Raw genomic sequence first — 27,231 nt, forward strand, 5'->3', positions numbered from 1 at the left:
TCAACCTCACGTGAGTCCAGACTGCATGTGTTTCTTGCATTGTTATTGGGTTAATACAAATTGATTTTTATTGGTATTAATAATCAAGTTTTATCTGTTTCGCTACTAATTGTTTGGTTACTTGTAGTCACCTTTGGAACCACCACCTGATTTCCATGAATCTGAAAGTAAATGTTTTATTGTAAACTAACTGATACAGTATATCACTATCTATATTTTGTGTGTACAGTAAGCTGCTCTCCTCCAGTTGTTGAGCCTTCGTTTGTTTCTGAGATGCCTGACTCATCAGCTGTTGTCAAGGTTGGTGATTCACCATCGAGAATGACCAAAGAGGAATTACTGCATTCGATGGACTTGGCAGATCGAGAAATTACTGAAGTGGAACAGCAAATAGGAAAGCTGAAACGTCGTCTGGTAAACTAGAATGTGTTCGATGATGTTTAGTTTTGATTATAGGATATTGTTGTAATGTGACTTACTTTATTAATGTTAGGTGTGTGTGTGTGTGTGTGTGTGTGTGTGTGTGTGTGTGTGTGCGTGCATGCATGCGTGTGTGTGTGTGTGTGTGTGTGTGTGTGTGTTGGCTTTTTTGTCTCCAAGTATGGATTCTGTTCTACTAATGTGAATTTGATTTGAAAACTACTTTCATTGCATTTACCGTTGGTCTAAAAGTATCTCATTGTTTGTTTGCTAATAGTATACTATATTCATTTGCTTCTCTTTATTGATCATTAGTTTGCTAATTTTTGCTATCAGTTTTTTCATGGGATTGCTTATTGTCTATCAGCTTGCAGCATTTGGAATTGTTCTATTGTGTTTTCTCGTAGGCTCAAGAGGAGACGGAGCTGCAAAATGAACTAGCAGCATTGGAAGAGAAGGCAAAGGAAGAAGTAAAACAGGAGGATAAGTCACCAAGTGTTGTTGAGCCACAGCAGGCTAATGAACCAGAAGCAACAACTGAGAAAAACGAAGAGCTAAACATTCCATACAATGAGAGCACACGTCAACTTATCTTGAAAATCTATGGTGAAAACAGGGTCAGATTGTTGTAGACAGTACAACTACATTAGAATGCAAATACATTCAGTTAAGTTGGGTCAGTCTAAAACAAGCCAAGAGAAACAATGTGACATAGCAATGGAGCGTTTTAGTCTAGTTTATTGAGATGTATTTGTGTATAATAAAGTTAGTTTGTGTGTATGCATGCCTGACGTTGTGCTTGCTTGCATTTCTTTGCCTGCCTGTTTGTCTGTCTGTATGTATGTATGTATATATGTATGTATGTATGTATGTATATATGTATGTATGTACTGTCTGCCTGTCCATTTGTATGTCTGTCTGTCTGTCTGTCTTTCTGTCTGTCTGTCCATTTGTATGTCTGTCTGTCCATTTGTATGTCTGTCTGTCCATTTGTATGTCTGTCTGTTTGTCTGTCTGTCTGTCTGTCTGTCCATTTGTCTATCTATGCATTCATCCAACTGTCTGTCTGTCTATGGTATCCATTTGTATGTCTGTCTGTTTGTCTGTCTGACTGTTGGTCTATGTTTGCTCTCTTTTTGTCTTCTTTAATAGTTTCTACTGATTCCAAACGTTTTTTGCCAAACTTAACAGACAAACAAATAGCATAGCATGTTAGACAGATACTTGTTGAGGTGTCATTTTGCAACATTCTTTCAAAACTCTGTCTTTCTCATAAATTGATTGTAAGCATTACAATAGGGTTCATGTTGTACAGTTTGACACCACAAACTTTCACCTTCATGGAATGAGACGCTTGACATCTGACCTTGTTTGTATTATTTGTAGCGCAAGGCAGCCGCCTCAAGAGCACTCTTGGCAGGAAAAGGATATCCCATGGCTAATCCAAGAGTGGTGAGATTCTTAGCAGTGGTTTATGCTAACAATCGTTAATTTTATGAATTGATCATTTATTTATACAGCCTTTATACAATCAGCCTTCTGATCTTCCTTTTTACAACGAAAACCAAGAAAGGTCAGGAAATATTTGGAGTTGCAATTTGTGTGCTGATCTATTTGTCTGTCATAACTTTGAAATTTCCCTTTGCTTGCCTGTTTACTTGCATGCCTGGTACTATGGGTATGAGTATGTTTTTGGTTGATGTAATCCTTTCGTTTGTGTGCGTGGATACACTCATTTTTGTGACATTATACTGGCCAGATGTCGGCAAAAAAGTACAGTTGGTATTTTCATAGACAATTTGACTTTGTGTTTGTGCCAAAGAAGCTAAATGAGATTGCTAACTTGTAGACCAGTACGTAGCTGTACCAACATACTGTCATATATATATATATATATATATATATATATATATATATATATATATATATATATATATACATGTATATTAGGCAAGAACTACAGGTGCACCAATTATTAGTGTGTGTAGGTATGTGTTAGGACAGATTCAATGCTGTGCCTGTCAGTAATGTTCTTGTGCTACTACAAATGTGCTGTGTTTTAGAGCTAAAGCGTTTTATCCTGTTCTTGTCAATCATCTTCGTATGAAACACAAGAAACGGATAGCGTTTGAGAATTGGAGAATTGCAAAGTACCAACAATTGCAGGTGCAGTGGGAGAAGACACTAGAAGCATGGGAAAACAACCCTACTAGAAAGTAGAGCGATAAACTATGTGTATGATGGGATGAAATTTAGTTTACTGTATTTCACAGGCTGAGAGAAACAAAAATAAGAGAATTCTATGAGCGTATGTTTCCTGAGATTAGAAAACAGAGAGAACGAGAAGAACGAATTCAAAGGTTTGTGAGTATTGGTTACTCATTACATAGAGGATGTTAATATGTCAGTTAGCAGTTGGTTTAGTTGTTTAACTTTCTGATAATGTTGCTATTCTATTACTTGTTCATTTTAACTTATTGGCATTGCATTTTGTTTAATTAACTGAGCATGAATAATTACACAGTTGTCTGCTGATTGTGTGGTGGGAGTGTTAAATTATGATTGCAGATTTGTTGTAGAGCTAAAAAATCATGGAGTTTTGCTCGCAGTGAAGCCGAACTGAATGAAATTGCTGACATTCTGCATGAGCAGGAGGTAATTGTCGTCTTGTTGTGAGGGTGACACCAGTCATGTGATTGTGTTCAGCTTGTCCAATGTCAAATTGTTGACCTCTCAGTTATGCCGCCTCCGTTACTGTGTGATGATGAGAGGAAAGTAGAATTCATCAACAGAAATGGTAAGCCGTATGTCTTACAGTTTGATCTCGTCTTTCACCACCTCAATCCTTACAAGTGAATATGCACACTACAGTTGTGTTGTTTTTGTACACACGGTGCCTTGGTTTAACCACATTCATTTGGTGATTCTTTGCTGGAAAAGTTGATGACTGATTGTAGAGCATTTGTAAGGATAGTAGAAACAAGTAAAGCAGATACAGAGATGTCAAGGTTTACGAACAGCCTTATGTGATCCTTTTCAAAGTAAGGAGACGCTCACTTTCCTAACGGGCCTGGCATTTCCAGATGCTCTTTAGTTTGCCAAAATAAGTTAGAACTGTTTATATAGACTAAACGTTAGCATGCAATAGAGCCTAAGACCACTAGTAGACCAACTAAACAAATGGTATGTTAAACGTCAATACGTACACAGTCACAGTTAATTCTGTCTATTCTCCAAAATATTCTCCAGAATTTACAGAATATCGACCAGCTTCTAGTATGTGTGAGATTTGAGCAGCCATGCATGAGAGCATGAGACAGACTTGAAATGCGTGAGACTCACGCTCAATACGTGAGACTTGGCGTCTCTGCAGATAGGGTTTATCAGATTGCAGTAGGGACACTTTCATATTCAGAATCTCAAGTCAGTCGTGCTGTCTGATTTGTGTACAGATATGGTAGAGATGGTAGAATCTTTTGTGGATGTTTCATGGGGTCTAACGTCTTACTGTTTCTTGCAGCTGCAAATCACTCTTGGATATATAGTCAATACTGACAATATACAATATATGATATTTGTATTGTGATGTGGCTGTTAGGTCTGATTGAAGATCCTATGGCTGACCACAGAAACAGGAGGATGTCGAGTGTATGGAGTGATGCAGAAAAAAAGATATTTAGAGAAGAGTTAGTGGGGACTTACAATTTTTTTTGATAACTGTCCATAGCATTTTATGCTAATATTCCTAGATTTGTTCGTCACCCTAAAGATTTTGACAACATAGCCAAAGCGTTGCCTAACAAGGTTTACTTTTGTTGCTTTAGTTTGGATGGTTTGTACTGTCTATATTAATCTGGTCTTTATGTATTGTCTAATACAAGTATGTGCAGTGTACCTGCCAGTTGGTGTCTCTGTCTTTGCATGTGCTATGTTTTTCTGTATTCTACGTATATTATTCTGTATTTTTGAATGTACTTAGTCTGCTGAACAGCACCCCAAATTCCATTGTTTCTTTGCAGAAGTACACTGATTGTGTTCAGTATTACTATTTAAGCAAGAAGAAGGAAGGATACAAACAGCTTGTCAGGAAGCATACACTTGCAAAACGGAAGAGCAAAGTATTACAACAGAGACCACAGGTTACTCACCTTTAGTAATTGCTAACGCCACAACAAAGTTGTACTAAATGTCTTATTGCTCTGTTAGCTTGCTCTTGGGTTAGAAGAGCAAGGAAGAGATTTAAGGTGTTGAACATAATTTTGTGATAAAGGTGAATATTGACAAGGCCATACTGATGATGTGTTGTGGCTAGGGAATCTATCCTTTCTATGGAAACTGAAGATGACTCAAAGAAATCTTCTACTCCTGGTCTAGTTGTCTGGATGTTGTCACTGTCATCGATCATGATTATACTTTCTTGTGATTAGGACCATCTCTTCAAAGATGGAGTGAGGAAGAAATACAAGCAATGAAAGAAGGTTACAATTGATTTGTTTGTTTGTATATGTTTTGTGTGTGTGTGTGTGTGTGTGTGTGTGTGTGTGTGTGTGTGTGTGTGTGTGTGTGTGTGTGTGTGTGTGTTATGATTCAACAAGTGCCGTGTCTTGCTGTTTGGTAGGCTTGAGGGAATATGGAAAAGACTGGCTGACAATATCAATAAAAGTTGGCACCAAAACTGAACACCAATGCCGGAGCTTTTTTAGACACTACAGACGGAAAGTTCACCTTGTTGGCTTCCTCAATGAGTTCAAAGCACGAGAGAAGGTGTGCTGGACAAGTAATAACAGTGAATTTTGAATCATGGACATTTTGTTTTAATAGGCAGGTGTGGAGACTTTGAAACAGTCAGGTGGTATACCAAGAATTGATGAAGATGATGATGAAGATGAGGACTTGCAGAAAGCGGCCCGCGTTTACTCCACTGTACAACAGCCACACTCCATTGCATCTGGTGAGACAAATAGTACATAGTGTTGGTTACATTGCAGTTCTATGTCACAGCCTGCCTGCAATTGTTTTACACCCATTTGCCATTTTATGCAATACATTTGTTAGTCGGTATTGAGTCGTGCTGTTTATTTCTTTGCAACTGTTTGCTCACGTTTGCGTTTTGTCAGGAGTGCTTGCCAAAGACGTACACCACCAAGTTGGGCCTGCTGTCACTGACATTGCATCTCGTTTCGCTCTTGTTCCTACACCAGAACACGACCAGTTTATCAGCATTGCTGCATCAATGGTAGACGATTATGGAAAGTCCCACATGCCAGACGGCTCACTCGAGCAGCCTGTAAGTGCATTTCCAGTTGTGTCATCACGCATGCAGACTAGTGATACGACGCAGTTTTCTGGTGCTTTACTGCCGAGTGAGTTACCAACTTTGTCGGTTCCTGCTCTAAGTACTTCAAGTGTAGCAGCTGACAGTGGGCCACTGTCAACAGGTACAGCTAGCCAGTCTGGTCTTGACCTAATTGCTGCTGCAGCTGAAGCTGTTGCTGCACAGATGGCACAGACACTGCCTACAGCAGTCAGTCAACCGATTGTGCATACAACCATTGCATCACAGAAGCAAGGTCAAGTTCGATTGGAAGACTTGCCTCGGTGCCTTTCAGATCCAAGACTAGAAAATGTTAGTCAAGCTAGTAGACAGTCTGTGGCTCCACTGCATGCTGTCACTGTTCGGACTTCCACAGCGGTAACGAAGCCACTAACACTGCACTTTACCCCAAGTCAAGGAGTTACATCACAGACGAAACCAAGTGTGTCTCCTAGCAATGTGTTAACTCTGTTGATTCCATTGCAAACTGTACCTCAAGCACAAGCCAGCACTCAGGCAAGACCAGTGCAGCTGTCAACTTCTCAGAGTCCTGGTACTACAGTAGCAGCTCTGGTGGATGCAACAGCTTTGGCTTCTCCGATTCAAATGCCTTCACCAGGGTCATTAAGTTCATCAACTGCTGCTGTTAATCGCCCTCGACTGACATTGAGAGGTAATCCACAAACTGTTGTAAGACTTGCAGTGAGACATGTCGCCCCATACTCTCAATCTATTGCAACTCAGTTGTTGTTGTCTCAAGCAAACAGATTGACAACAGTGTCGTCTTTGCCAACGACCTCGACTCTGACAGTCTTAGCAGCACCACCTCCATTAGTTTCTTCTTCAGCCTCGTCAGCAATTGTGACACCTACACGAAGTATACCAACATTGTGTGGTGCTGGACCAATAGTAGTGGGTGCAAGTGGCATTCCTCTTGATCATAGTGACCTAGTGAAGACTCAATTGGAAACACCAGGTCCCGTAGTCACAGCACCGACAGTCTTAGAGAAACCAGATGTTGTGAAGTTGTCTACTTCGGATACAAGTCAGCCAAGTGTTGACATGATGGCCACATCTACTGATGATGTAAGCAGAGAGGCATTGGAGCCTATAGATGCTCACATCCAGAGTTCTGTCAGTCAGGTTTCTAGAGTAACATTGTGTCTTCCTCGTGAGCCATTGTTGCAATCAGTTGAGAAAGCAGAGATTGTTGAGACAATGGATACTTCTGACTCTATGGAAAAGATGGACAGCAACAACTTCCCTGATTTACCAAGTAGTCCAAAGGAAAACTTGATTGAAGTGTCAATACAACAAAGTAGTTTGCAAAGCCACGTGCAAGAGATTGCTGACAGGAGAGGTTCATGTAAAGTGCTTGCTGATGACTCTAATGGTAAGACAGTTGTTGTTGAAATGGAAACTGACAAAAACATTGACGAAAGCAATGCTGATGACAGTGACCATGACCACTCAATTAATGATGACATGAATGTTGAAGAGATTATTGCAGACAAGGAAGACACCAACGATGATATGACAGGAAAGGTTATTGATAGCAATGATGGTAATGAGAAGGATCCTGACAGTGTGATCACTGAAAATGTTGTCGATGTCGAGGACGGTCACAAGAGAGATGCTGACAGTGAGATTACTGAGATTGCTGATAATGACAGAGATGACGATACTGACAATCAGGTGACTGAGCATGCTGTTGACAAGGATGGTGACAGGAAAGATAGTGATGGTAGTGACCTGACTGAGGAGGTTGTTGGTGACAAAGATAGTCATAAGGATGCCACCTGTGAAATTACTAAGGAGGTTGTTGGTGACCTGGATGGTCACAAGAAGTATGATGACAGTGATATCACTGTGATTGCTTGTGATGACAAGGATGAGTATGTCTCTGAGGATATTGTTGATGACAAGGATGAAGGTGCTGACAGAGAGATTTCTGAGAATGCTGAAAGCAATGTAGAGGGTGTAGATGACGAGGATGTTTACAAAAAGAATGCCAACATTGATATTACTGAGGAGGTTGTAGATAACAAGGATGATTACGACAAGGATGTTGACAGTGGTGAGATTACAGAGGTTGTTGATTTGTGTGGTCACGAGAAGGATACTGACAGTGAGGTCACTGAAAAGGTTGTAGATGACAAGGACAGTCACGAGGATACTCACAATGAGATTGCTGAGAAGATTGATGATCTGGATGGTCACAAAGGGGATGCTGACAGTGACATTACTGAGGAGCCTGGTGATAAAGTGGACGATGACAACAACTTTGACACCAGATCTGTGGAGTCTGGAGAGATTATTGAATCTGATGATGATGAACACATTAGTGACATGCAATCAACTGGTATTGAGCCTAATCAGCAACCTCAGCGTGAATATGTAAAATATGGCAAAGAGACAACTGAAAGAATTGACAGAGAAGTTAACTTGGATGAGGAAGACTGTAGAATAGAGAAAGAAAGCAGTTCAAGCCCGCCACAACAAGGAATTAATGAAGAAGTAGGCGGTAACAAACTAAGACTATCAGATGAGAGCAACACTTTAGAAACACGAGTAAATATCAGCAATGAAGTTCAGACTGCCAAGCTGACAGATGAAGAACTCGAACTTTCTTATGATACAGTCACTAGCCCAGACCAGAATGTCATGCTACCTGAGTTGTGTTCTATTGGCGACCCTCTTGTTGGTGTCAATGAAGATGAACAACGAGAAGAAGAGAGGGAAGAGAGTGAAACAGATACTGTCCGTTGTACTAAACATCTAGAAGACGTCGATGAGCTGGATGAGCTTGAATTGGGTACGGCAATAGTCCAAGATGATAAAAATGGGACAGTGCAAATGCCTTCTAGAGATGATAACGAGGGCTTGTCTTCCTCAGGTTTACAACACATAGAAGATATTGATGACTGTGATGGACTAGTAACTTTGCAAAGCCATGAAGCTATAAGTCCCATCAGTGACAGGGATAATGAAAACCAATCTTCTGATGAAATGACAGTAGGAGTAATAGATGAATTTAGTCGGGGATGCAAGCCTGGCAATCCAGAAGTTGACTTTTCTATGGAATATGAATCAATTTCTCCACCATTACCACCACAGTCAACTACCACAGTTTCTCAGGAATCAATTCCTGCCTGTGTGACACAATTTCAAGAATCACCTTGTGATGCACCTGAACTGCCTGCTACAATAAGTCCTAAAATTGGTTCGTCTTGTTCATCTATTGTTCTGCCTATGGGAAGAACATCACCACACAGTTCTCCTTTAGTGAAATCTCCCAGCACCTGTGGCCTCCATGAAGGCAGATCTGGGGCATTCCTTCCTGCTTCCTTACCTGCCATACCTTCATTTGGTGGTCCTACAGGATTCTCACCAAGGCACAGTCCTCCGAGATCAATAGAACACGTGACCAGTCAGGCATTTGAAGTAAGAACTACATATGGACAAGTCATTGAAGATATTAGCTCTGATGATGAATATTAACTTAAATGGAGAAGTTGCAGCCAGGATATGTTAGATTCAGGCAGATCAATATTGTTTTGAGTTTATAGTAATGAATAATCTTTAATTAAGAAGTATTTGTAATCACTCTTTAATGTAATATAGTCATACAACTGTGATTCCTTATAGCAATGGCCATAGTGCTTCAGAGCTATAGAGTCTTGTAAAAGGCATGTTTATGTCAATGTCTAACCATAGGCCGCCTGCCTTTACCAGAGAATGAAAATGATAATCTGATAACTAATGATATTTTTGTCAGAGATTATTTTAGTTGGCAACACTCCCACAACTTCACATTCAGTGCTGTATTTGACAGACAGTTGGATTTGAGTAGCAAACCTCTATTGCATAATATGATGTGACTCTAGTGATTGTACCCACACAAACTATACACTTCAGTGTTAGTAACGATAAATCAAACTACACTTGGAAATATATATATATATATATATATATATATATATATATATATATATATATATATATATATATATATATATATATACAGTAACTAACTTGGTTGTGTATGATTAATCACAATCAAAACGTCAAGACATCGGTAGATCAGTGACACACTGTGCAACAACAAAACCCTTCCATCACTTGGAATAAAGCTAGGAAACTATATTTTAATGCTCATATCAAGACAAATACATATATGCAGTTATACAGTACCCGGTCCTCCGATCGTAATCCTTTCCACCTTCCACATCATAGTGATGTAACGAAGGGTGTAACTACGAATTGAATTGCTGCACAACCTTTTCAATTGGCTTCCTGCAGATGGGGCACGGCAGCAACTCGGTTTTCAACTTTCGTGCACAGTCAACACAGCACACAACATGCGACGTATCTCCATGAATAATCCCAGCGTTCCTTGGTTTATCCATACAAACAACACATTCAGTAGGATCGGTTCCATCTGGATGCGGTTGACCAGGCTGTTCCGGCATTGGATAACATAAGCCATTCCCTCCAGTGGGAGGAGCCACAGGAGGACGAGATGGTGGCAGTTGAGGTGGCAGTCGTGGTGCCGGGAGACTATAACAGCTCATACAGAGATCAAACTGACACTCCCTACAGTGCCACATGTACATGACTCCTCGCGAGCTCTTCTTACAATTATCACAAAACCACTGCCCGTTATACAACTGACTCGAATAGACAACATAGCTGTTCGCCAACAACAGCTTATGCGGATGAAGATGGTGTTGTTGACCAGCCACACAGTTAACACACAAGTCAAACTGACACTTCGGACAGTGGTGGGAAATGTTTGAACTACTCCTAGTGCTTGACATCCCGCAGTGATCACAGAACCAGCGGGCATTGTAGTGCCCATAGACAACACGAGCATCAGCCAGCAAGAGAGGATGCTCATGCAGTGGATGAGACTGCGAATGAAAGCAAGTCTCACACAGATCAAAATTGCATTCAATGCACTGATACGACCATTCCCCCGAATTCATCCTCATACACTGGTCACAACCCCATGCTCCCCCCTGATACGTTTCACTCACCCGTGACTTTTTCAGTGAGTGACTGTGTAGGGGGTGGAGGCCACCGACAACAGAGAAGCATTTCTTGCACAAGTCGAAACTGCACGTATGGCAGCGATACGGGTAGCGTTCACCGCTCTCGCTGCTCACCGTGCGACACACATCACACGCCCAAGTGCCATTGAAGTTGGCGTAGACGGAAAACGCGTCCATTTGGACGAGAGGATGATGATGATACGGATGTTCCATACACTCGATGACTCCGTTAATTCTCCGTGTAAAAACCGTTGGATAGCTAGACTTTGAGTAGTGCAGGTGTGGTAACCACTTGATCAGTTCCCGGATGTTGCCTTACAGGAAAATCACCGACATATAATACCTAGCTATTTACACAGTCTCAAAGCACATGACTCCACTAGCAGTGCTGTACTGCATGTTCACTGGACAGTGTGCTTTTTGAGATCTCGAATAAGGTAGCTACCCGTATAAGGCACCTACCCGGATGTTACATTTGTCTGTGGAAGAAATGCTGTGAAGACTGCACTAAAAAAAAGAACTCCATCTTCTAGTGAAGAAGACTCGAGTATGGTTATTGTCATCTGTTGTGTCGTTCAGTAACACACGTGGAGAAACAAATCGTTAATTCAATTTAATTAATTAATTGAGGGCTAATAATACATCACTTGGCAGTTATAAGTCTAACCTCTGATCGTTAACCTTTCCACCCTCCACACACACAGTAATCTAACATAGGGTGTAATTACGAATCGAATTGCTTCTCAACCTTGTCAATAGTCTTCCTGCAGAGGGGGCACCGCTGTTGCTTGTCTTTCAGTGTTCGTGCACAGTCGACACAGAACTCAACATGTGACGTACCATCTCCATGAATAATACTAGCATTCATTGGTTTATCCTTACAAACAACACATTCAGTATGATTAGCTCCATCTAGACGGGGTTGAATAGATTGTTCTTGCACTGGATAACGTAAGCCATTCCCGCCAGTGGGACGTGGTGGTGATGGCCGCGGTGGCGGGAGACTATAACAGCTCATACACAGATCAAACTTACATACCCTACAGTGCCACATGTACAGACTAGTAACACCGTGAGAGCTTCTTTTGCAATTATTACAAAACCACCCGTTCCACAGCGAACTTGAATAAACAACTTTGCTGTTTGCCAACCACAGCTTATGCAGATGAAGATGGTGTTGTTGACCAGCGACACATTTGACACACAAGTTAAACTGACACTTCGGACAATAGTGGAAAATGTTTGAATCAAATTGTTTCCTGCAGTGATCACAGCACCAGCGCGCGTCAGATTGGGGATAGACAACTCGAGCATCAGCCTGCAAGAGAGGATGCTCGTGCAGCGGATGAGGCTGAGAATGAAAGCAAGTCTCACACAAATCGAAGTCGCATAGACTGCAGTGATACGACCATTCTCCCGAGTTCATTACGTTACAACGGTTACAATGCCAAACTCCGCCCTCAAAGACGTCACGCACCAGGGACTTTTTCAGTGAGTGACTGTGTAGGGAGTGTAGGCCACCGACAACAGAGAAGCATTTGTTGCACAAGTTGAAGCTACACGCCTGACAGCGATACAGGTAGCGTTCATGACTCTCGCTACTCGACGTGCGACACACAGCACACTCCCAAATACCGTTGGTGTTGGCGTAGACGGAAAACGCGTCCATTTGAACAAGAGGATGATGATGATACGGATGTTCCCTACACTCGTTGACTCCGGTAGTTGTCATTGCTGTCGTAGGACAAATGTAAAATGAGTTGGAGTCCTTAATTAACTTAATCTTAATTAACTTGATTAGTTCCCGGATGTTTAATTTTATAAAAAGCGTTGACAGATAAATAACTAAAATTTTAGCTAATCTCAATGGGAAATGATTTACTTGCTCGACTAACAATACAGTATGTCTGTGCAGTAAAATCTATCTTCTTGGAGTCCCGGATAACGTAGACTACCCGGATGAGGTAAGACTACCCGGATATTACTATGGCAGAAAATGCTGTCAAGGCTGCACTCAAAGAACTGCATCTTCTAGTGAAGAAGACTCAAGTATAGTTATTGTTATCTATTGTTATTGAGTGCAGTGTATATTAATTTGTGCAGGAAGAGAGAGTGCGAGCAGAACCAACGCTTGTCAACATCGCCAAAACTCACGATAAAATGAAGGCTGAGTCGAAAGGTAACCATCTCTCAGCGTTTGTTGACTAATACATTTTGTAGTGCATTGTATACACAAACTACAGATTGTTAGACCGCAGATCTAGAGGTATACTATAGCAATTTTTATTGTCATTCAATTGGTTAGAAGTAATATAATTAATTGCAAAGGTCAAATGAGAAATGGCAATAACAACTAAAATTAACCGATTTGGGGTTAGGAGGACACAGTGTGGTTGAAGCAAGTACAGTTGGAAGAAAGCTTTTGTAAAATGATCTTTGTGGCCCTATGCTTTTCTCAGAATGAGTGTGAATGTATATGAATATAGGAACGAGACGCTGGAATAATTTGCTTATATTTTGTTTGACTACAAACTTTCTGTAGGAGCTTCCCTGTCAGAGGTGGGTAGCAGTGGCTGTAGCATAATAAAGTCAATTACTAAGTCTTGCATGACAACGTTTAGAGTTGCATGAACATTGTGGTGCTTAAAGTAAAGTATTAAGTGCAGAGCATTCAGACAGTAGGCAGTGTACTTGACTAATCTTGAATTTTGAATACACTTTTAATGGCCGACAAATGGACACTTAGTCTGAGTATTGTGTATATACATTTGACCTCTATTTCGTTGTGGTGTTAGTGTCTGCTTACTTTAAGAATAAACTTAAGAGCCTCTATGTGGCTGCTCAAGAGGATGCACGTAAAGAAGCAGGGTAATGAGATATACAGTCGTTACTAATTGTGTATATGGCAGATTAATTCAATAGCGCATGCTGCCGTTGCATAGGATGCTTCAACGATGTCTTGACAAGATCGCAGAGGTAAAAATGTTGAGAAGCAAAGTGGCTAATTCTGCTGCTACTATGGGTACCTTTATTGATACGTTCTCCACATATCTGTTGGTGATAAGAAATTATGGTGCAGGACACAGTAAGGCAGGAGCAAGTGGATTAGCTGCAAGTATATTTGAGACTGAGCAACCACGGTATAATAAACACACATGTACACACACACACACACACACACACACACACACACACACACACACACACACACACACACACACACACACACACACACACACACACACACACACACGATGTTTCATAATATTGATCAACTTGTAGAATTTATTCAACGATGCAAATATCATGTGTGTGTTTGTGCTCATTGCGTTGTTTGTCCAGAAAGCCTGTGATGCGACGCGGAGTGTTGATATCATTACTACAGCAAGCTGCCAATCAATTACCAGTATGGAGACCACAAGAACCGGACGAAAAGTGAGAATACACAGATCCATCTTTGTACTACACAATCTAATTTCTATTCAATTACATTTCGTTAGGCCTCCTCCGTTGTGTGGAGCCATACCAGCAGAGCACAACTTTGTTCCAAAGCCTGGAAGTCAGGTACGTGGACATACGTGCAGAGCTCGATATCAATGACATTACTTGCTCAATTGTATTCAACGAAATTAGGTTTGTGCTCGTATTCAAGGACAAGATGGTGAGGAGCAATGGATTCTTGCTGAAGTTATAAGTTACAATGCACATTTATGCAAGTCAGTGTCAATGATTAGACAAATAAGTTTGGTAGGATCGATAATTATTAAGTTAAGATACTGTACCGCCTGTCTAGAAGCATTACGTCTTAGTCTGCTTGCCAGAAAGTTGTGATTAGGTGACTATCTCAGAGGCATAGGCAGCACTCTGCCCGGTCCGGCCAATATTAAACATTCCACGTTCACCAGACGCTGAATGGCATCAACGTCCGGGTTAGGATTAAAATAATTTATATGCGAAAAGTTACCGCATGCTTTTGTACATGTTTGTGTAAGGTTTTAATTGTGTACGCTTGCTCATTTAATTACCTGCACTTGCTTTCACTACTCCTCCCAACTGTCAGCAGACTAAAGGGTTACACCCACTAGCGCAAAGCAGGACATGCCTATTTTTATTAGCGCACGCTAGGCCGGACCAATTACTATTTGCTGTGTACGTCCCTGTATCTGTTTGTCATAATTTCAATATGCTAATCACTAAAATACATAATTACAAGGAGGAAATAACTGTATGTAGAAGTATTAAACTTTGAATGAAGTTTTTACGGTGTTTATATATAACAATGCATTAATATCATAAGTACAATGGTACTAACATGGTCTAGTATCATGTCAGTGTGTCAGTTTGGTGTACAGTATGTTGTCTTTCTGTTTGTCCAAAGTGTTATTTAATGTATGGACTAACTGTTGTTCCCCCTAGATACACGGTTGAAGATATTGATGAAGAAGGCAGCACTGCTCGAGAGTATAGTCATATTACAGTAGGACACCATTCACTCTAACGTGTTGTGACCACAAGTGAATTCAATTGTTTCGATACTATAACTGATTTTGATGTCGACGCGTGCACAACTTCTTATGTTTAAGAGCATAATCATTGCATCTAGGCAGGTGTAGTTGTAGTTGTCAATGATCAAAACAATCACACACGTTTGTGCTGCTGGTGGATTGTCTTTTTGGTTTTGGTAGCCACGCAGTTGGGTCATGGGTGCAAGATGAAATTAGCTATCACATTACAGTGTGGATGTGTGGTGTCTTACTGTAGTTTGTTTCTAGCAATCGTTATGTAGTGTGTCTACGTAATTGTGATACATTGTTTTAGACGTCATGTCCTTACGAAACGTAAGGTACTCGCATTGCCATCGATGAAAGCAGATCCTGCTGTTACACCATCGGCAATTCATTCCAAAGGACAAGTAAATGTTAATTAACTAAACGAGAAAGTCAGTCATTGTCAGCATCGTTTCATCTGGTGTAGTCGGTCATGGCTGTTTACCCTCAGACAACTTGCTTTTACAAAGGATTCATAGCGTCTGTGCCATCGAATGTCAGATGGTTGGATCGTGTGTTGTTGGTGTGATGATAGGAGTGTGTTGTTTGTATAGGTTGATGATGACTACTCGGTGTTGTTTGAAGACGTATCGTATCCCGAAGGATATTCCCCTGCATTGAAAGTGCCTCAAAGATACATCCTTCCGATAAAGGAACGGAAACGTTGAGAATAGTATTGCATCAGTGTGTGCTATGAAAAGCAGTAAACGTAGTATTACATATTCACTTAGCGACAACAGAATATTGAAAACAAGGGCAGGGCATCCATTGTTAAACATGTTGACTGTGTGTGACAAGCCTTGGGCCAGAGGCATTGCTGGACTTACAAAATTGAGGAGGCCAGCTGCTGGGGTATAATATTTAATTTGTGAAACCTTGCGGTAATTGTTTATTGTCTAGAGGCCATGCTTACTAATACTAAAGTAGTGTTGGGGTTATGGCCTTCCCAGGTTCCTCCTAGTCATGCAGTGAAGCCGCTGCTTGGGGTTACAATTTTTAAACACTTTCTAGGTCTGAATGAAGGTTATATTTAATTACTGCTTCATTTTTCATTAGAGAAGCAGCTTTGCTATTGACGTGGACCGCTTTTGTATTCATGTCTTCTGTGTTTCTTCATCTCGTCGTACTAGGCCACACGTGCACTGGTGCTGCCGAGTTCTCTAGATTAGTAGTTTGTGTAAAATAGGGATATTGATAGTGTAGCTAAAATTTCAAAGATTAACTGCTACTGTAAGGTGGTATTCATGTTGTGTAGACCTAAAAAAATTTACCATTACATGTGGTAACTACACGCACATGCGCACTGTGTGTGTGTTGCTGTGACGACGGTAGACGCAGCTACAATTATTATGTCTCGTGTATTTTCATGGCGACGTGTTTGTCCCGAAAAGGTCCAGTCTCGCATAGAAGAGGCGCTTCAATCAAGAATTTATCTTCTAAACCAGACGGGCCCCACAGGGTTTATTCTGCGACAAGAAGGAGCAGCAACGAAATACAGAGTAAGAAATCATCGTTTCTCACGCAATCTAGTGTTATCCACGACTTGCTTAGGTCGTTCTTGGTGACGCGCACTCGTGCTCTTGTTCTACGTTTCGTCAAGAGAAAGAGTTGTGTGTTCACATTCTCTGGTATGTCTGCATGTATGTGCATCTGTTGTGTCGTAACGGTTGTTTTACAGCGGCTGTGAATTCAATAGGCAGTCGTTCTATGTGTTTCAATTTGTTTGAAGAAGAAAAACAAAGGAAAAAATTTTGAAGAATTTTTAAAGTTAATTAATTAAACAAAGAAAAACATAAATTAAAAAATTGGGAGGGTGTGGACATCGTTATAAATTAAGGTTTTTACTGGTAACCGAGTAGATATACGTTGGTACAAAAAGTGGTTTGTGTCCTGGTATAAAATGTGTTGAGATTGACAATTGATAGTTTTAGGGATGGCTGCTGGTTGAAAGCCACAAAACAAATTCGTTGTTTGACAGGAGTATGCATCAATTTTTGAGTGGTGGGCATGTTTGTTTTAAATTAGATCAAATTGTTAAATTTCTAAATTTTTAAGTTTTAAAACTTGTGGACTTTGACTTAGTTGTAATACTTCTTGTTACACACTCAAACTCTCCCAAGTTTGTTCACATACAACTTTGAGGAATTAAATTGTATTATTATGAATGAGATATATTTGCATGGGTACATGTCAGTGTACGTATTAAAAGTTGATATTAATAATAAAAAGAAATATAACGAACGCTGATTGTTTTGAGCATACAACTTCTGTCAAACAAGTAATTTTATTATTCTTGTGGCCAAACTCTTACGGCCGCTGTAGAGCAGAAACTTCGAACAACAAAACACTACATTAGCCATTGTTCATGTATACTTTCTAACAAATTGAATTTGAACGTTTGCAGGGTCATTCTTAAGAAGTTCAGAGTCTCTCAAGACAACCCAAGTAAATCTATTTATTTGTTATTGAAGAAATCAATGTTATGCTTAATAATTGAACATGAATATTGAAAGTCAATTGTGTCATCACCAGTAGCTTGTACAAATTGTGTTCCCAATTTTCCCCTCCCCGCTGAGCTGTCTGTACCAGTGCATTATTATACACAATTATAGTAATGAGCCTACATGGCTTTGTTGTACGTTATACCTGCATATTTCAAACAGCCATGATATACACTGTATGTAATACAGTGTGTCATGCACATATGTAGTTAATTATGACCAAAATTTAATTTTGTGATTCTTAGATGAACTAGACAATGATTATGCTGCATGTAGACTCACACTTTACCACACAATTATTAAAGTTCAGGACAGTTGCAACAGATTTGTGTTGCTTGCACTGCACGTGAGTTGACGATTGAAATACATGCATGCATATGTAGTCAACTTGGATTGCATGCCAGTGCACTGACACAGTATACAGTGAGTGTGTGCTCTCTAGTTGGAATCTGAATACTGCATGACCAGTTCAACACCTCTGCATCAGCCCCTAGCTGTCAGTGTCAGTCCTGACTATCTGGAAGCTTGTGGATTAGATCAAATTCAGATAGACTTTAGGTTAGGTGTATGGAATGAACGTAGATTAAGATCAGAAAGTTTGCCTATGTTTGTCCTAAAATGCAACATTAGAGCTGAACATTAAGTAATTAAGAGAGAAAAGTAGATGCATACCAACAGCGGCGGAAGCAAATATGGTGGTCAGGCCTACAGCGTGCTAAGAGGAGTTGTCCTTACACATACGAAACACACTAGCTCACGTGATTTGCTTTAAGCTGCATTACAGTACCACTAGCATGCGTAGACATTTTACCTCGGAAACCTAAGTGCAGCCATTGTACGTTAGGAATCTAAACAGTGTTTATCAAATATGGCCAGGCTACGAGTAAGACCAATGCAGTCTTGATAAATATATTACCTATTTAATTGTCTAGACCCCTAAACTGGAAGTAGCTGCCAAGAGTCGATAAGAGACAGTACACCTTGTGGAAAGTGGTCAGGCCATGGATCCTGATCGGTTCCACCACCTCTCCTCTGCATATTGCTGTGTGTCATCCATGTTGGTGTTTGTCTATCTTGGTTTTGGTCTTGTACTCAAATGATCAAATTCAAGGCATGATGTAATGCATGTAGTTTGTCTACTAGTGGTGTACGTAAGCATGCAACCAGTCGAATTGATTGTACTTGTTGCCTGCAGTTGTTTTCCAACTTTCTTTGGTCGAAAGAGAAATCAATGAATTGGTATATCAGCATACCCGTATCTCGGCTAATGCTCCCAATGACAGCAGACCAAAAGCAGCTGACAGTCATCACAAACCAAAAGTGGCGATGCAACAAAAGGACATCTCTGTTGAAGACGTTTGCCCAGTTTGCTATGATGAGTTGCTGGCATCCGCAGAAGCCATAACGTATTGCAGGTATCAATACAAGTTAAATTGCATCATCTTAATTGGTTGAAATACAAGAAAATTCTACGTCTGTTGTTTTGAAATTAATCAATTGATACTGATCTTTACCAATACAAGCAAATGTTGATCATTATTTTTATTGATATGATGGGACACTACTGTGTGTGTGTGTGTGTGTGTGTGTGTGTGTGTGTGTGTGTGTGTGTGTGTGTGTGTGTGTGTGTGTGTGTCACTGTGTGTGTCACTGTGTGTGTGTGTGTGTGTGTGTGTGTGTGTTTGTTGTCATCATATTTAAATTGTACTCAATTAGGATTATTGTTATCATTGTTGTCTGTTTGTAGTCATAGCTGTGGTAAGAGTGTACATGTGAGGTGCATGAAAATGTGGGCAGAACACCAGGCATCAACTGGTGCAACATCAATCAAATGTCCACTTTGTAGAGAAGATTTTGGCCCAATTGAGGTGAGAATACATACAAAGCAATCAACCAGCTGTAGATCAGTTGGTAAAGAACTGAAAATGTTATGTTTTATGAAACGAATGACTTTAGACGTTACGTGCTGAGGCTCGTCGTTTCTCACAGTTGCGTGTGCCTGAGGAGAGGCGTGATGTGCATATTAATGTGGCATGTGAACATTGCAATGTGTCTCCTATTGTTGGTAAATGTTATAGGTTGGTATTTATATGTATGTTAAGAGATGCTTTAGATATGGGAACTGGGTTAGTTTCGTTTGTTTGTAGGTGTAGTGTTTGCAGTTGGTATCACTTGTGCTCAACTTGCTTTCATCAACAAATTCGTGTACATGCTGAACACAACTTTGTGTATAAACAGGTCTGTGATGTCGCTTAGTTTGATGTATATGTATGGGTGTTGAAATTTAGGCATTTAATGAAGCAAACTGCAGACTGACAGACAGACAGATGGATGGACAGACAGACAGACAGACAGACTGATGGACAGACAGACAGACAGACAGACTGATGGACAGACAGACAGACAGACAGACAGACTGATGGACAGACAGACAGACAGACAGACAACAGACAGCAACTCACCAAACCTTTTACACACAGTAGATGAAGCACAGAATAACAGATCTAGAGTTCCACACAACTGCTGACAAGGTTGACTAACTTTGTTTTGCTTTTTTTTATTGGTTAGAAGAGACTTAGCTGTTGGCAACCAGCCAGACGCGGTGGAGGTCAACGGTTACCATCAGCTCTCTTGTCAGATATTCAGAGCAGGGAGCTGACAGCTGATGATTATGACCTTCTCAACCAGCTTGATAAGTGAGAGTAGATTAGGCTTTGTGAAGTGCATGTGTTAAGCTCAACTGGCTGACATCTTTAGTTCAGTTGTGGAGCCATTGCCCAGACATGTTGTGGAATCGTTTCCTATTGAGAAGCTGAAACCGTCTCATCCACTACTTTCTCCTGGTGTTCAGTGTCGAGTTTGTTTGATGCCTTTCAAGGCGCTGCAGCACGTCAGAGTTTTACCTTGCAGACACAGAGTGAGTCAATTCACACACACACACACACGCACGCGCGCGCGCGCACACACACACACACACACACACCATCATACATCGAGTCTGCACGTAATGTCATTTCCAAAAATTGCTTTTTTGATTCTGGATGAGGATACACTTTGAAAGTATCTCCCAGTGTGCAGTTAATTATAATCTCTTTATTGTATGATTTGTCAGTTTCATGTGTCGTGTATTGATCGGTGGTTGGTCAATGAAAGAGCTACGTGTCCAGTAGATGGTCTTACTGTTCCTTGTGTCATCCTCACAAGGAAGAAAAGGTCTTTTTGAACTTATATTACACTCTAAGATACATGTATGTATCAAGTACCAACACGTTTGATCAACAGGTCAGTTTCCAAACGACAGCAGCTACAAGAAAGTCAGCCGTGTTCACACAAAGATAGAGAGTCAATGTTACCTTCAATAATGGGCAGACGATGTTCTATCTCTCTTGATTCTTCATTTTCTCCAGCCAGGTTAGTAGTATTATGTATGTAGACTTGTTTGAAATGATGTTGTTGTTGCTTGATTGAAGTCCTCAGAAAGTAGTGTAAACGTAGATCTGCACGCTTGTTTGCTGTGTGCATGTCTTTGTGTACACGTATGCAGTATTCAGTTTGATAGGTTGTGGGACAGACAGTGTAGAAAGAAGATAAAACATTAATTGCAATACTGCAAAATTGGTGACTCATTGTGAAGAAAGTTTGTGATACATTTGGAAACAGTGCAGCACAGCTGAGCTTATAAGCTCATATAGTCTTGCATGGCCAGTTCCTCCCATCTGTCATACTCATACTTCAGATGGGGAAGTATGACTTATAAGATACTGAGGGGAGGGCTGGCGTGAGACTAAACTGAACTTGTAGTTTTTGGTTTTGTTATTTTGGAAACATTTGTTTGCTGTATTGTAAAGTGATTTTTGAAGGTCTAAAGTATATCTAGGAATGCTTCCAAATCATGTTAATTAATCCATAAAATAGATACAATACTCTACACTACATGTATACATGTATAGTGCAATACAATACTACAATACAATACAATACAATACAATCCAATATATCACAATACAATACAATACAATACAATACAATACAATACAATACAATACAATATATCACAATACAATACAAAACAATGCAATATCACAACACAGTACAATACAATACAATATATCACAATACAATACAATACTGTACAATCTTAATAATTTATTGCCAATATAAATATGAACAACTGACTGTTTGTTGTTGTTTAATTGTCATCTCCAAAGTGACAAATTGACTTAACTATTGTAGTGACCGGAACACAACACTTCAGAGATTACCATGTGAGAGGCACAAGCAAATGCTAAAACGTCATGCTATGCCTCCATCAATACCATCCAGGCAACAGGCATGCCTTCCCAGTCTTTTGGTGACAAATGGGATTTCAGAAATATCAGAAGTTATATCACCACTGAGAGAGCAAAGATTAGAAACACATTTCCGTCTTAGACCAATGGTTTGTGTATGATCGTTCAGTGATCGTTCTGTAGACTCTGAATACATACATTTTTTGCATCATTGCAGGGTGCGAGACCATTGCAGAGTGCGAGACCATTCCAGTCACCAATTGCAAGGTCATCAACTGCCAGACATGCTGTTCGTTTTCGGTGCGTAAGATTTGGTCAGCAACAAATCACTTGAAATGCTCAATGCATAGTCATTCCGCGCTTGTTCAAATAACAACAGTGTACAGTTTGCACATAGTATTAATACGCAATGTACATGCAGAATTACAATGTGGATGATACGTTTGAGCTCAAATTATTGTTTGTATTACTTTACCAATTGCTATACATGTACAATGATTCTGCTCCTCAATTTATACGCGATGTTTCTCTCTCTAATCAAGCCGAGCAGTATGTAAGGTTGTAAGTACTGCAACTGCATAATTATTTAATGTAGTAGCCTCGTTTTCATGTCAAGTTCCCGTATAACGAGCTTTTGGCACCGGCGGTTAGTTGTACTGTACCTGCCACTCCAGCACCAACCATTCCAGCGCCAATAGAAGCTGCAGCAACAGGTATATTATACATCCGTATGGAGCATGGACTACGGAAGTATGACTTAGCGGGAGGGCTGGGTAGTGAACAAAGTCACATGAGTCCAGATGGCCTCATGCCTAGTCAGCCCCTTATGCGCGGCCGAAAGGAAAACAAGGGTTCTTCGCTTCACCAACAGCTTGCTTTTGAGGCGTCTACACTACACTAACCCCAGTCTCTAAACACCCGCTAGAAACCTACCTAGGACGACATTGAAATCAACCGTAGGACACTCAGACATACGCGAACGAACAAAAAGATACCAGATCGACAACTCACTCTTATCACCAAGATGGTACGTCTCTTATACGTTAGCTTTACTTATAACAGTACGTGTACGTGACTGAGTCTGCTGCTTGCTCTAGACAACGTACAGCGATAAAGGGCCGAAAGTAAGTCAAAAACCGCATGGTTTGTCTTGTTACTTATGTCGTTGTTCTTGTTTTACTGTAAGCCCGAAGTGGGAAAGTTCCTGGCCTTCGACCATCTCTCGTTTTGGGTCGGAAATGCCAAACAGGTGCGGGGGTGTTACGTTTTGGGCTTGTAGTGAATGTGTCATGCACACAATCAAACAATGAAATTATGTTTGTGTGTTTTCTATATTGCGTAATTGTGTTTAATGTTGAGTTTGTGTTGTATGTGGTTTATTTTGGGTTAGGCGGCTCATTGGTATTGCATTCGATTTGGCTTCAAGCCAGTTGGTTATAAGGGACTTGAGACAGGAACGAGGAAAGTTGTGTCACATGTAGTGCAACTGAACGACGTGAGGAGGATCACACACACACACACACACACACACACACACACACACACACACACACACACACACACACACACACACACACACACACACACACACACACACACACACACACACACCACACACACACACACACACCACACACACACACACACACACACACACACACACACACACTACAATACACAGAAATTTATGTAACATTGCCTCAGTTTGCAGTAGTGTTGTGATATTCTAGACCATATTTGTTCTAAACTCGCCTTTGGAACCTGGAAATGAAGGTAATAATACAACTACACAACAGACAGCAGTGAGTGTGATGTCCAAAATGTTAATTAATTAATTAATAGAAATGGGTCGGTACTTGAGTAAACATGGAGACGGAGTGAAGGACATTGCCTTTACCGTGGAAGACTGTGAAAAAATTTACAAAGTAATTTGTAGTTGGTAACAGGATTTGGCTGTCTACTGGGTTGTATATTGTTTTGTACGATTTACAGCGAGCTATCGAAAACGGAGCCGTATCTGTGAAAGAACCGTGGGAAGAAAGTGACGAGGATGGGTCCGTTACTATGGCATCAGTGCAGACAGTAAGACCATGATCGAATCTGTATAATTTGATGGCAACATCGTAGGGGAAAATGGGTAGAAATTGTTGAGAACTGTACATACGACGGAGGTGGCTACTTGTCTGGCGAATGTTAATGACTCATTGGGTAGACTTTTTGTCAATATCTTTGCTCTGTTGTATAGTTGCTATAACAGCATCTATATATATATATATATATATATATATATATATATATATATATATATATATATATATATATAAGACAAGATCTTATTTAGGTATTTGTTCGCTTACTACTTCCTCACATTTGGCTTATTGTTACTCGAATTCTCCAGATGTACTTCTCGAATAAAAAGTATGGTAATGATGTTAATTTCGATGGGTGGGTACCTTTCGGTAGTCGACACATGAGTAAAAAATTTAAAGCTCTTTCTTCTGTTCGACCTCGATTCGACATAAAGAACAACTAAGAGTAAGGATAGGCTCGTGCATAAAAAGATAGAAAAACAAACACTCATGTAGCACGGAGCTGAAATCGAACCGTTGAACACGACATATTGGTGTGTGTAGGATAAAAATTACACTGAACCATCCATTGTCGGTTTAGTTGCAGGAGCGCGCAAGTCATATTGTTAGGTAATCAGGCACGGATACAGAATTTTCGAAAGAGGAGGTCCAGTTGTATCGTTAGACATGCCACATCGCAGCTAAATCTGTATATGGCATACGAACTCACTTAAATCTGTATTAGGGTTAATTTTCTAGCATATTCATTAGATAATTATAGGTATATAAGTTTGGAATTGAACAAATTAACCATCCATCAAAACAATAAGGTACGTTCACTTTAATAACACAACAAACAAGTTTTTGGCTGCGGTGGGCATGCCGTTGAACACTCGAGATCCTGACCTCCAGAACCCCTCCCCTCTATCCGCCTATGGTAATTCATATCCAATAGTGTCTGCTAATTGATACTGCATGTAATTAATTTATTAACTGGGCGAAGACTGGGCAATGCAGCTAGTTAATAAATAAGTTGATTTGAGACTTGTCCATATATGTAATTTGAATGTCTCTGTGTGCATTTCTAGTATGGTGATACCATCCACACATTTGTTGAGCGAAAGAACTACAAGGGGACGTTTCTGCCGCACTACAAACTGTCACAATACGTTGATCCGGTTCTTAGCTTGCTGTACGACAATCCAAAAACTAAACTTGCACGTAGTTTGGCGACGTTCACGTTTCCTTTCGTAGACCGGACACCGGAATACGTTTTGTTGATCACGTTGTCGGTAACCAACCCGAAGACGAGATGACATCGACGTCTGACTGGTACCTCAAGACATTACAGTTTCATCGGTTTTGGTCTGTTGATGACAAACAGGTGTTGCATGCATAGAAGCGGTCGCCTCGTCTGTCTATTTGTATGGTGTTCTTGTGCGTAGGTTCACTCTCGGTATAGCTCATTGAGATCTATTGTCGTTACAAATTTTGAAGAGACGGTGAAGATGCCAATCAATGAACCAGCCAAGGGAGAAAGGAAAAGCCAAATACAGGTATTAAAGGTGCATACTACACGAGCCGATTGTCCTGCCAAGTGGTTGATGAGAAACACATTAATTAAAATAGTAGTCACACACACACACACACACACACACACACACACGCACGCATGCATGCACGCACATGCACACACACACACACATGCACACACACACACACACACACACACACACACACACACACACACACACACACCTGGAGTAAGTAGAACACAACTCATTTACTAGTTTAAACATATAATTGAGATCATGTTACTCGATAGTCTTTCTGTCGTTATCTATGCAGGAGTACATCGACTACAATGGTGGTGCTGGTGTTCAGCATATCGCTCTCAATACATCTGACATCATTGCCACAGTGTGTCTATTTGCTCTACGTGTGTATTGCCTGCCATTCTTGTTGATTGCACAGAGCCTGTGTGTGTTAGATCACTGCATTGAGAGCCAGAGGAGTGGAGTTTCTTAACATTCCGAGCACGTATTACGAAAATCTTCGTGAGAGACTCAAATCAGCAAAAGTGACAGTTACAGAATCAGTGGACGTGGTTAGTATCAAATGAAGGGTTAATTAATTAATGTGTATGGTGATCGACTACTGTCTCTTTGTTAGCTGGAAAAGTTGCAAGTATTAGTAGATTATGATGATCAAGGGTATCTGCTGCAGATATTTTCTCGCCCAGTGCAGGATAGACCAACGTTGTTCTTGGAGCTAATTCAGCGGAAGAACCACACAGTGAGACAGTCCATTCTCAATTTTAATTTTACTGTTTGAGATACAATTAAGTCGGTGGGTGCTCTCTTGCAGGGTTTTGGAGTTGGCAATTTCAAGTCTCTTTTTGAGGCCATCGAGAAGGAGCAGTTTGACCGTGGAAACTGATCTAATATGGAGGTCACACATATGCTGAGTATTATTCTATATCTATTCGAGAGCTTGAGTGTTCGTTGTAGTGCACAGAATCGTAACTTGATAAACACTGACCTTTTTGAAATACTTGCAATCTCACTTTCATAGGCAACTATTGTACTGTTCATGTTTGTTTGAATATAAGTAGTTGGGTCTATGCTTTGTCAGCTCTGTTGTGATATGTGATAACAGCTCAGATTTCTCTGTGTGCTATTGAATCAATCATCCGTGTCTTCTAAATATGTACTGACACTTGGCCTTGTTGGCTCTAAAGTGTGGATAGTCAAGTTGTCAATGGATCTTTGACCTTGCAGATCAATCATTAACCACTAAAGTTCGCAGAGTGAATGAGTCAGCATGTAATGCTGGACTGTGCTTGCATCATTGATTCGATATTTTAGCAGATCGACGAAACTTATTTACTGCTTGTATGTACTTTCAGAATCTGATAATTGTTGGGTGTCAATAGTGCATTAAGGACTTACCTGATATTCTGATATCAAGACATGTCAACCTGTATATTAGGTTGGAGTAGATGTAGCAATCATGATACACATTGTTGTGTATGGGC

General features: G+C 40.4%; 6 protein-coding genes across 9 annotated transcripts; 4 read left to right on the forward strand and 2 right to left on the reverse strand.

Annotated features, from left to right (window-relative positions):
* Positions 1–25: 25 nt before the first annotated feature.
* On the forward strand, positions 26–9,544 carry LOC134176458 (serine-rich adhesin for platelets-like). Its single transcript, XM_062643131.1, has 19 exons — positions 26–49; positions 128–167; positions 230–414; positions 828–1,037; positions 1,807–1,872; positions 1,941–1,993; positions 2,484–2,636; positions 2,694–2,780; positions 3,000–3,075; positions 3,127–3,217; positions 4,019–4,106; positions 4,170–4,224; positions 4,440–4,559; positions 4,627–4,664; positions 4,733–4,788; positions 4,848–4,898; positions 5,039–5,184; positions 5,242–5,371; positions 5,538–9,544. Exons 1-19 carry the CDS (start codon positions 26–28, stop codon positions 9,233–9,235), a joined length of 5,367 nt encoding a protein of 1,788 aa, XP_062499115.1. The 3' UTR covers positions 9,236–9,544.
* Positions 9,545–9,772: 228 nt separating this feature from the next.
* Positions 9,773–11,250, reverse strand: LOC134188420 (uncharacterized). Its single transcript, XM_062656592.1, has 2 exons — positions 9,929–11,250; positions 9,773–9,867 (listed from the first exon to the last, which is right to left on the reverse strand). Exon 1 carries the CDS (start codon positions 10,999–11,001, stop codon positions 9,991–9,993), a length of 1,011 nt encoding a protein of 336 aa, XP_062512576.1. The 5' UTR covers positions 11,002–11,250; the 3' UTR covers positions 9,773–9,867; positions 9,929–9,990.
* Positions 11,251–11,276: 26 nt separating this feature from the next.
* On the forward strand, positions 11,277–16,124 carry LOC134188441 (SAGA-associated factor 29-like). Of its 4 annotated transcripts, none has more exons than XM_062656615.1 (13): positions 11,277–11,335; positions 12,704–12,837; positions 12,892–12,967; positions 13,584–13,656; positions 13,731–13,810; positions 13,868–13,928; positions 14,131–14,223; positions 14,289–14,352; positions 14,422–14,504; positions 15,205–15,249; positions 15,607–15,700; positions 15,763–15,831; positions 15,890–16,124. In XM_062656615.1, the coding sequence occupies exons 2-13, from the start codon at positions 12,775–12,777 to the stop codon at positions 16,001–16,003; spliced, it is 915 nt and encodes a 304-aa protein (XP_062512599.1). In that variant the 5' UTR covers positions 11,277–11,335; positions 12,704–12,774; the 3' UTR covers positions 16,004–16,124. The 4 variants fall into 4 exon arrangements, with proteins under 4 accessions (XP_062512599.1, XP_062512593.1, XP_062512611.1 ...); XM_062656609.1 differs by lacking the exon at positions 11,277–11,335 and adding an exon at positions 12,346–12,367; XM_062656627.1 differs by lacking the exon at positions 11,277–11,335 and adding an exon at positions 12,488–12,509.
* LOC134188430 (protein Mdm4-like) lies at positions 11,317–12,548 on the reverse strand. The gene has a single exon (XM_062656602.1). The coding sequence runs from the start codon at positions 12,518–12,520 to the stop codon at positions 11,513–11,515; it is 1,008 nt and encodes a 335-aa protein (XP_062512586.1). The 5' UTR covers positions 12,521–12,548; the 3' UTR covers positions 11,317–11,512.
* A 550-nt stretch (positions 16,125–16,674) lies between the features above and the next one.
* On the forward strand, positions 16,675–22,579 carry LOC134181901 (E3 ubiquitin-protein ligase ZSWIM2-like). The gene is made up of 13 exons (XM_062649187.1): positions 16,675–16,834; positions 16,887–16,963; positions 17,740–17,780; positions 19,032–19,251; positions 19,584–19,704; positions 19,793–19,914; positions 19,984–20,074; positions 20,405–20,532; positions 20,594–20,753; positions 20,949–21,049; positions 21,119–21,247; positions 22,070–22,274; positions 22,343–22,579. Exons 1-13 carry the CDS (start codon positions 16,685–16,687, stop codon positions 22,457–22,459), a joined length of 1,662 nt encoding a protein of 553 aa, XP_062505171.1. The 5' UTR covers positions 16,675–16,684; the 3' UTR covers positions 22,460–22,579.
* A 188-nt stretch (positions 22,580–22,767) lies between these two features.
* On the forward strand, positions 22,768–26,827 carry LOC134179617 (4-hydroxyphenylpyruvate dioxygenase-like). The gene is made up of 14 exons (XM_062646556.1): positions 22,768–23,152; positions 23,223–23,249; positions 23,312–23,374; positions 23,516–23,620; positions 23,856–23,898; positions 23,968–24,050; positions 24,118–24,207; positions 25,283–25,386; positions 25,449–25,578; positions 25,640–25,750; positions 26,043–26,114; positions 26,185–26,301; positions 26,367–26,489; positions 26,562–26,827. The coding sequence occupies exons 1-14, from the start codon at positions 23,150–23,152 to the stop codon at positions 26,631–26,633; spliced, it is 1,143 nt and encodes a 380-aa protein (XP_062502540.1). The 5' UTR covers positions 22,768–23,149; the 3' UTR covers positions 26,634–26,827.
* The last annotated feature ends 404 nt before the right edge of the window (positions 26,828–27,231 follow it).

This window comes from Corticium candelabrum, chromosome 1, assembly GCF_963422355.1.
Source record: "Corticium candelabrum chromosome 1, ooCorCand1.1, whole genome shotgun sequence".
In the NCBI taxonomy this organism is placed as follows: domain Eukaryota; kingdom Metazoa; phylum Porifera; class Homoscleromorpha; order Homosclerophorida; family Plakinidae; genus Corticium; species Corticium candelabrum.

Coding starts and splice junctions, on each gene's coding strand:
- LOC134176458 (XM_062643131.1), top strand. CDS start 26: ATGTGTTTCTTGCATTGTTATTGG. Junction 50..127: donor GTTTCTTGCATTGTTATTGG/GTTAATACAAAT, acceptor GGTTACTTGTAG/TCACCTTTGGAACCACCACC. Junction 3,218..4,018: donor AGAATTCATCAACAGAAATG/GTAAGCCGTATG, acceptor TGTGGCTGTTAG/GTCTGATTGAAGATCCTATG.
- LOC134181901 (XM_062649187.1), top strand. CDS start 16,685: ATGTCTCGTGTATTTTCATGGCGACGTGTTTGTCCCGAAAAGGTCCAG. Junction 16,835..16,886: donor GAGCAGCAACGAAATACAGA/GTAAGAAATCAT, acceptor CGACTTGCTTAG/GTCGTTCTTGGTGACGCGCA. Junction 20,075..20,404: donor ACAACTTTGTGTATAAACAG/GTCTGTGATGTC, acceptor TTTATTGGTTAG/AAGAGACTTAGCTGTTGGCA.
- LOC134188430 (XM_062656602.1), bottom strand. CDS start 12,520: ATGACAACTACCGGAGTCAACGAGTGTAGGGAACATCCGTATCATCAT.
- LOC134179617 (XM_062646556.1), top strand. Junction 23,899..23,967: donor TTTGGAACCTGGAAATGAAG/GTAATAATACAA, acceptor ATTAATTAATAG/AAATGGGTCGGTACTTGAGT. Junction 26,490..26,561: donor TTCAGCGGAAGAACCACACA/GTGAGACAGTCC, acceptor GCTCTCTTGCAG/GGTTTTGGAGTTGGCAATTT.
- LOC134188441 (XM_062656615.1), top strand. CDS start 12,775: ATGGCAGAAAATGCTGTCAAGGCTGCACTCAAAGAACTGCATCTTCTA. Junction 12,838..12,891: donor TTCTAGTGAAGAAGACTCAA/GTATAGTTATTG, acceptor TAATTTGTGCAG/GAAGAGAGAGTGCGAGCAGA. Junction 15,701..15,762: donor CAATTCATTCCAAAGGACAA/GTAAATGTTAAT, acceptor CATCTGGTGTAG/TCGGTCATGGCTGTTTACCC.
- LOC134188420 (XM_062656592.1), bottom strand. CDS start 11,001: ATGGAACATCCGTATCATCATCATCCTCTCGTCCAAATGGACGCGTTT.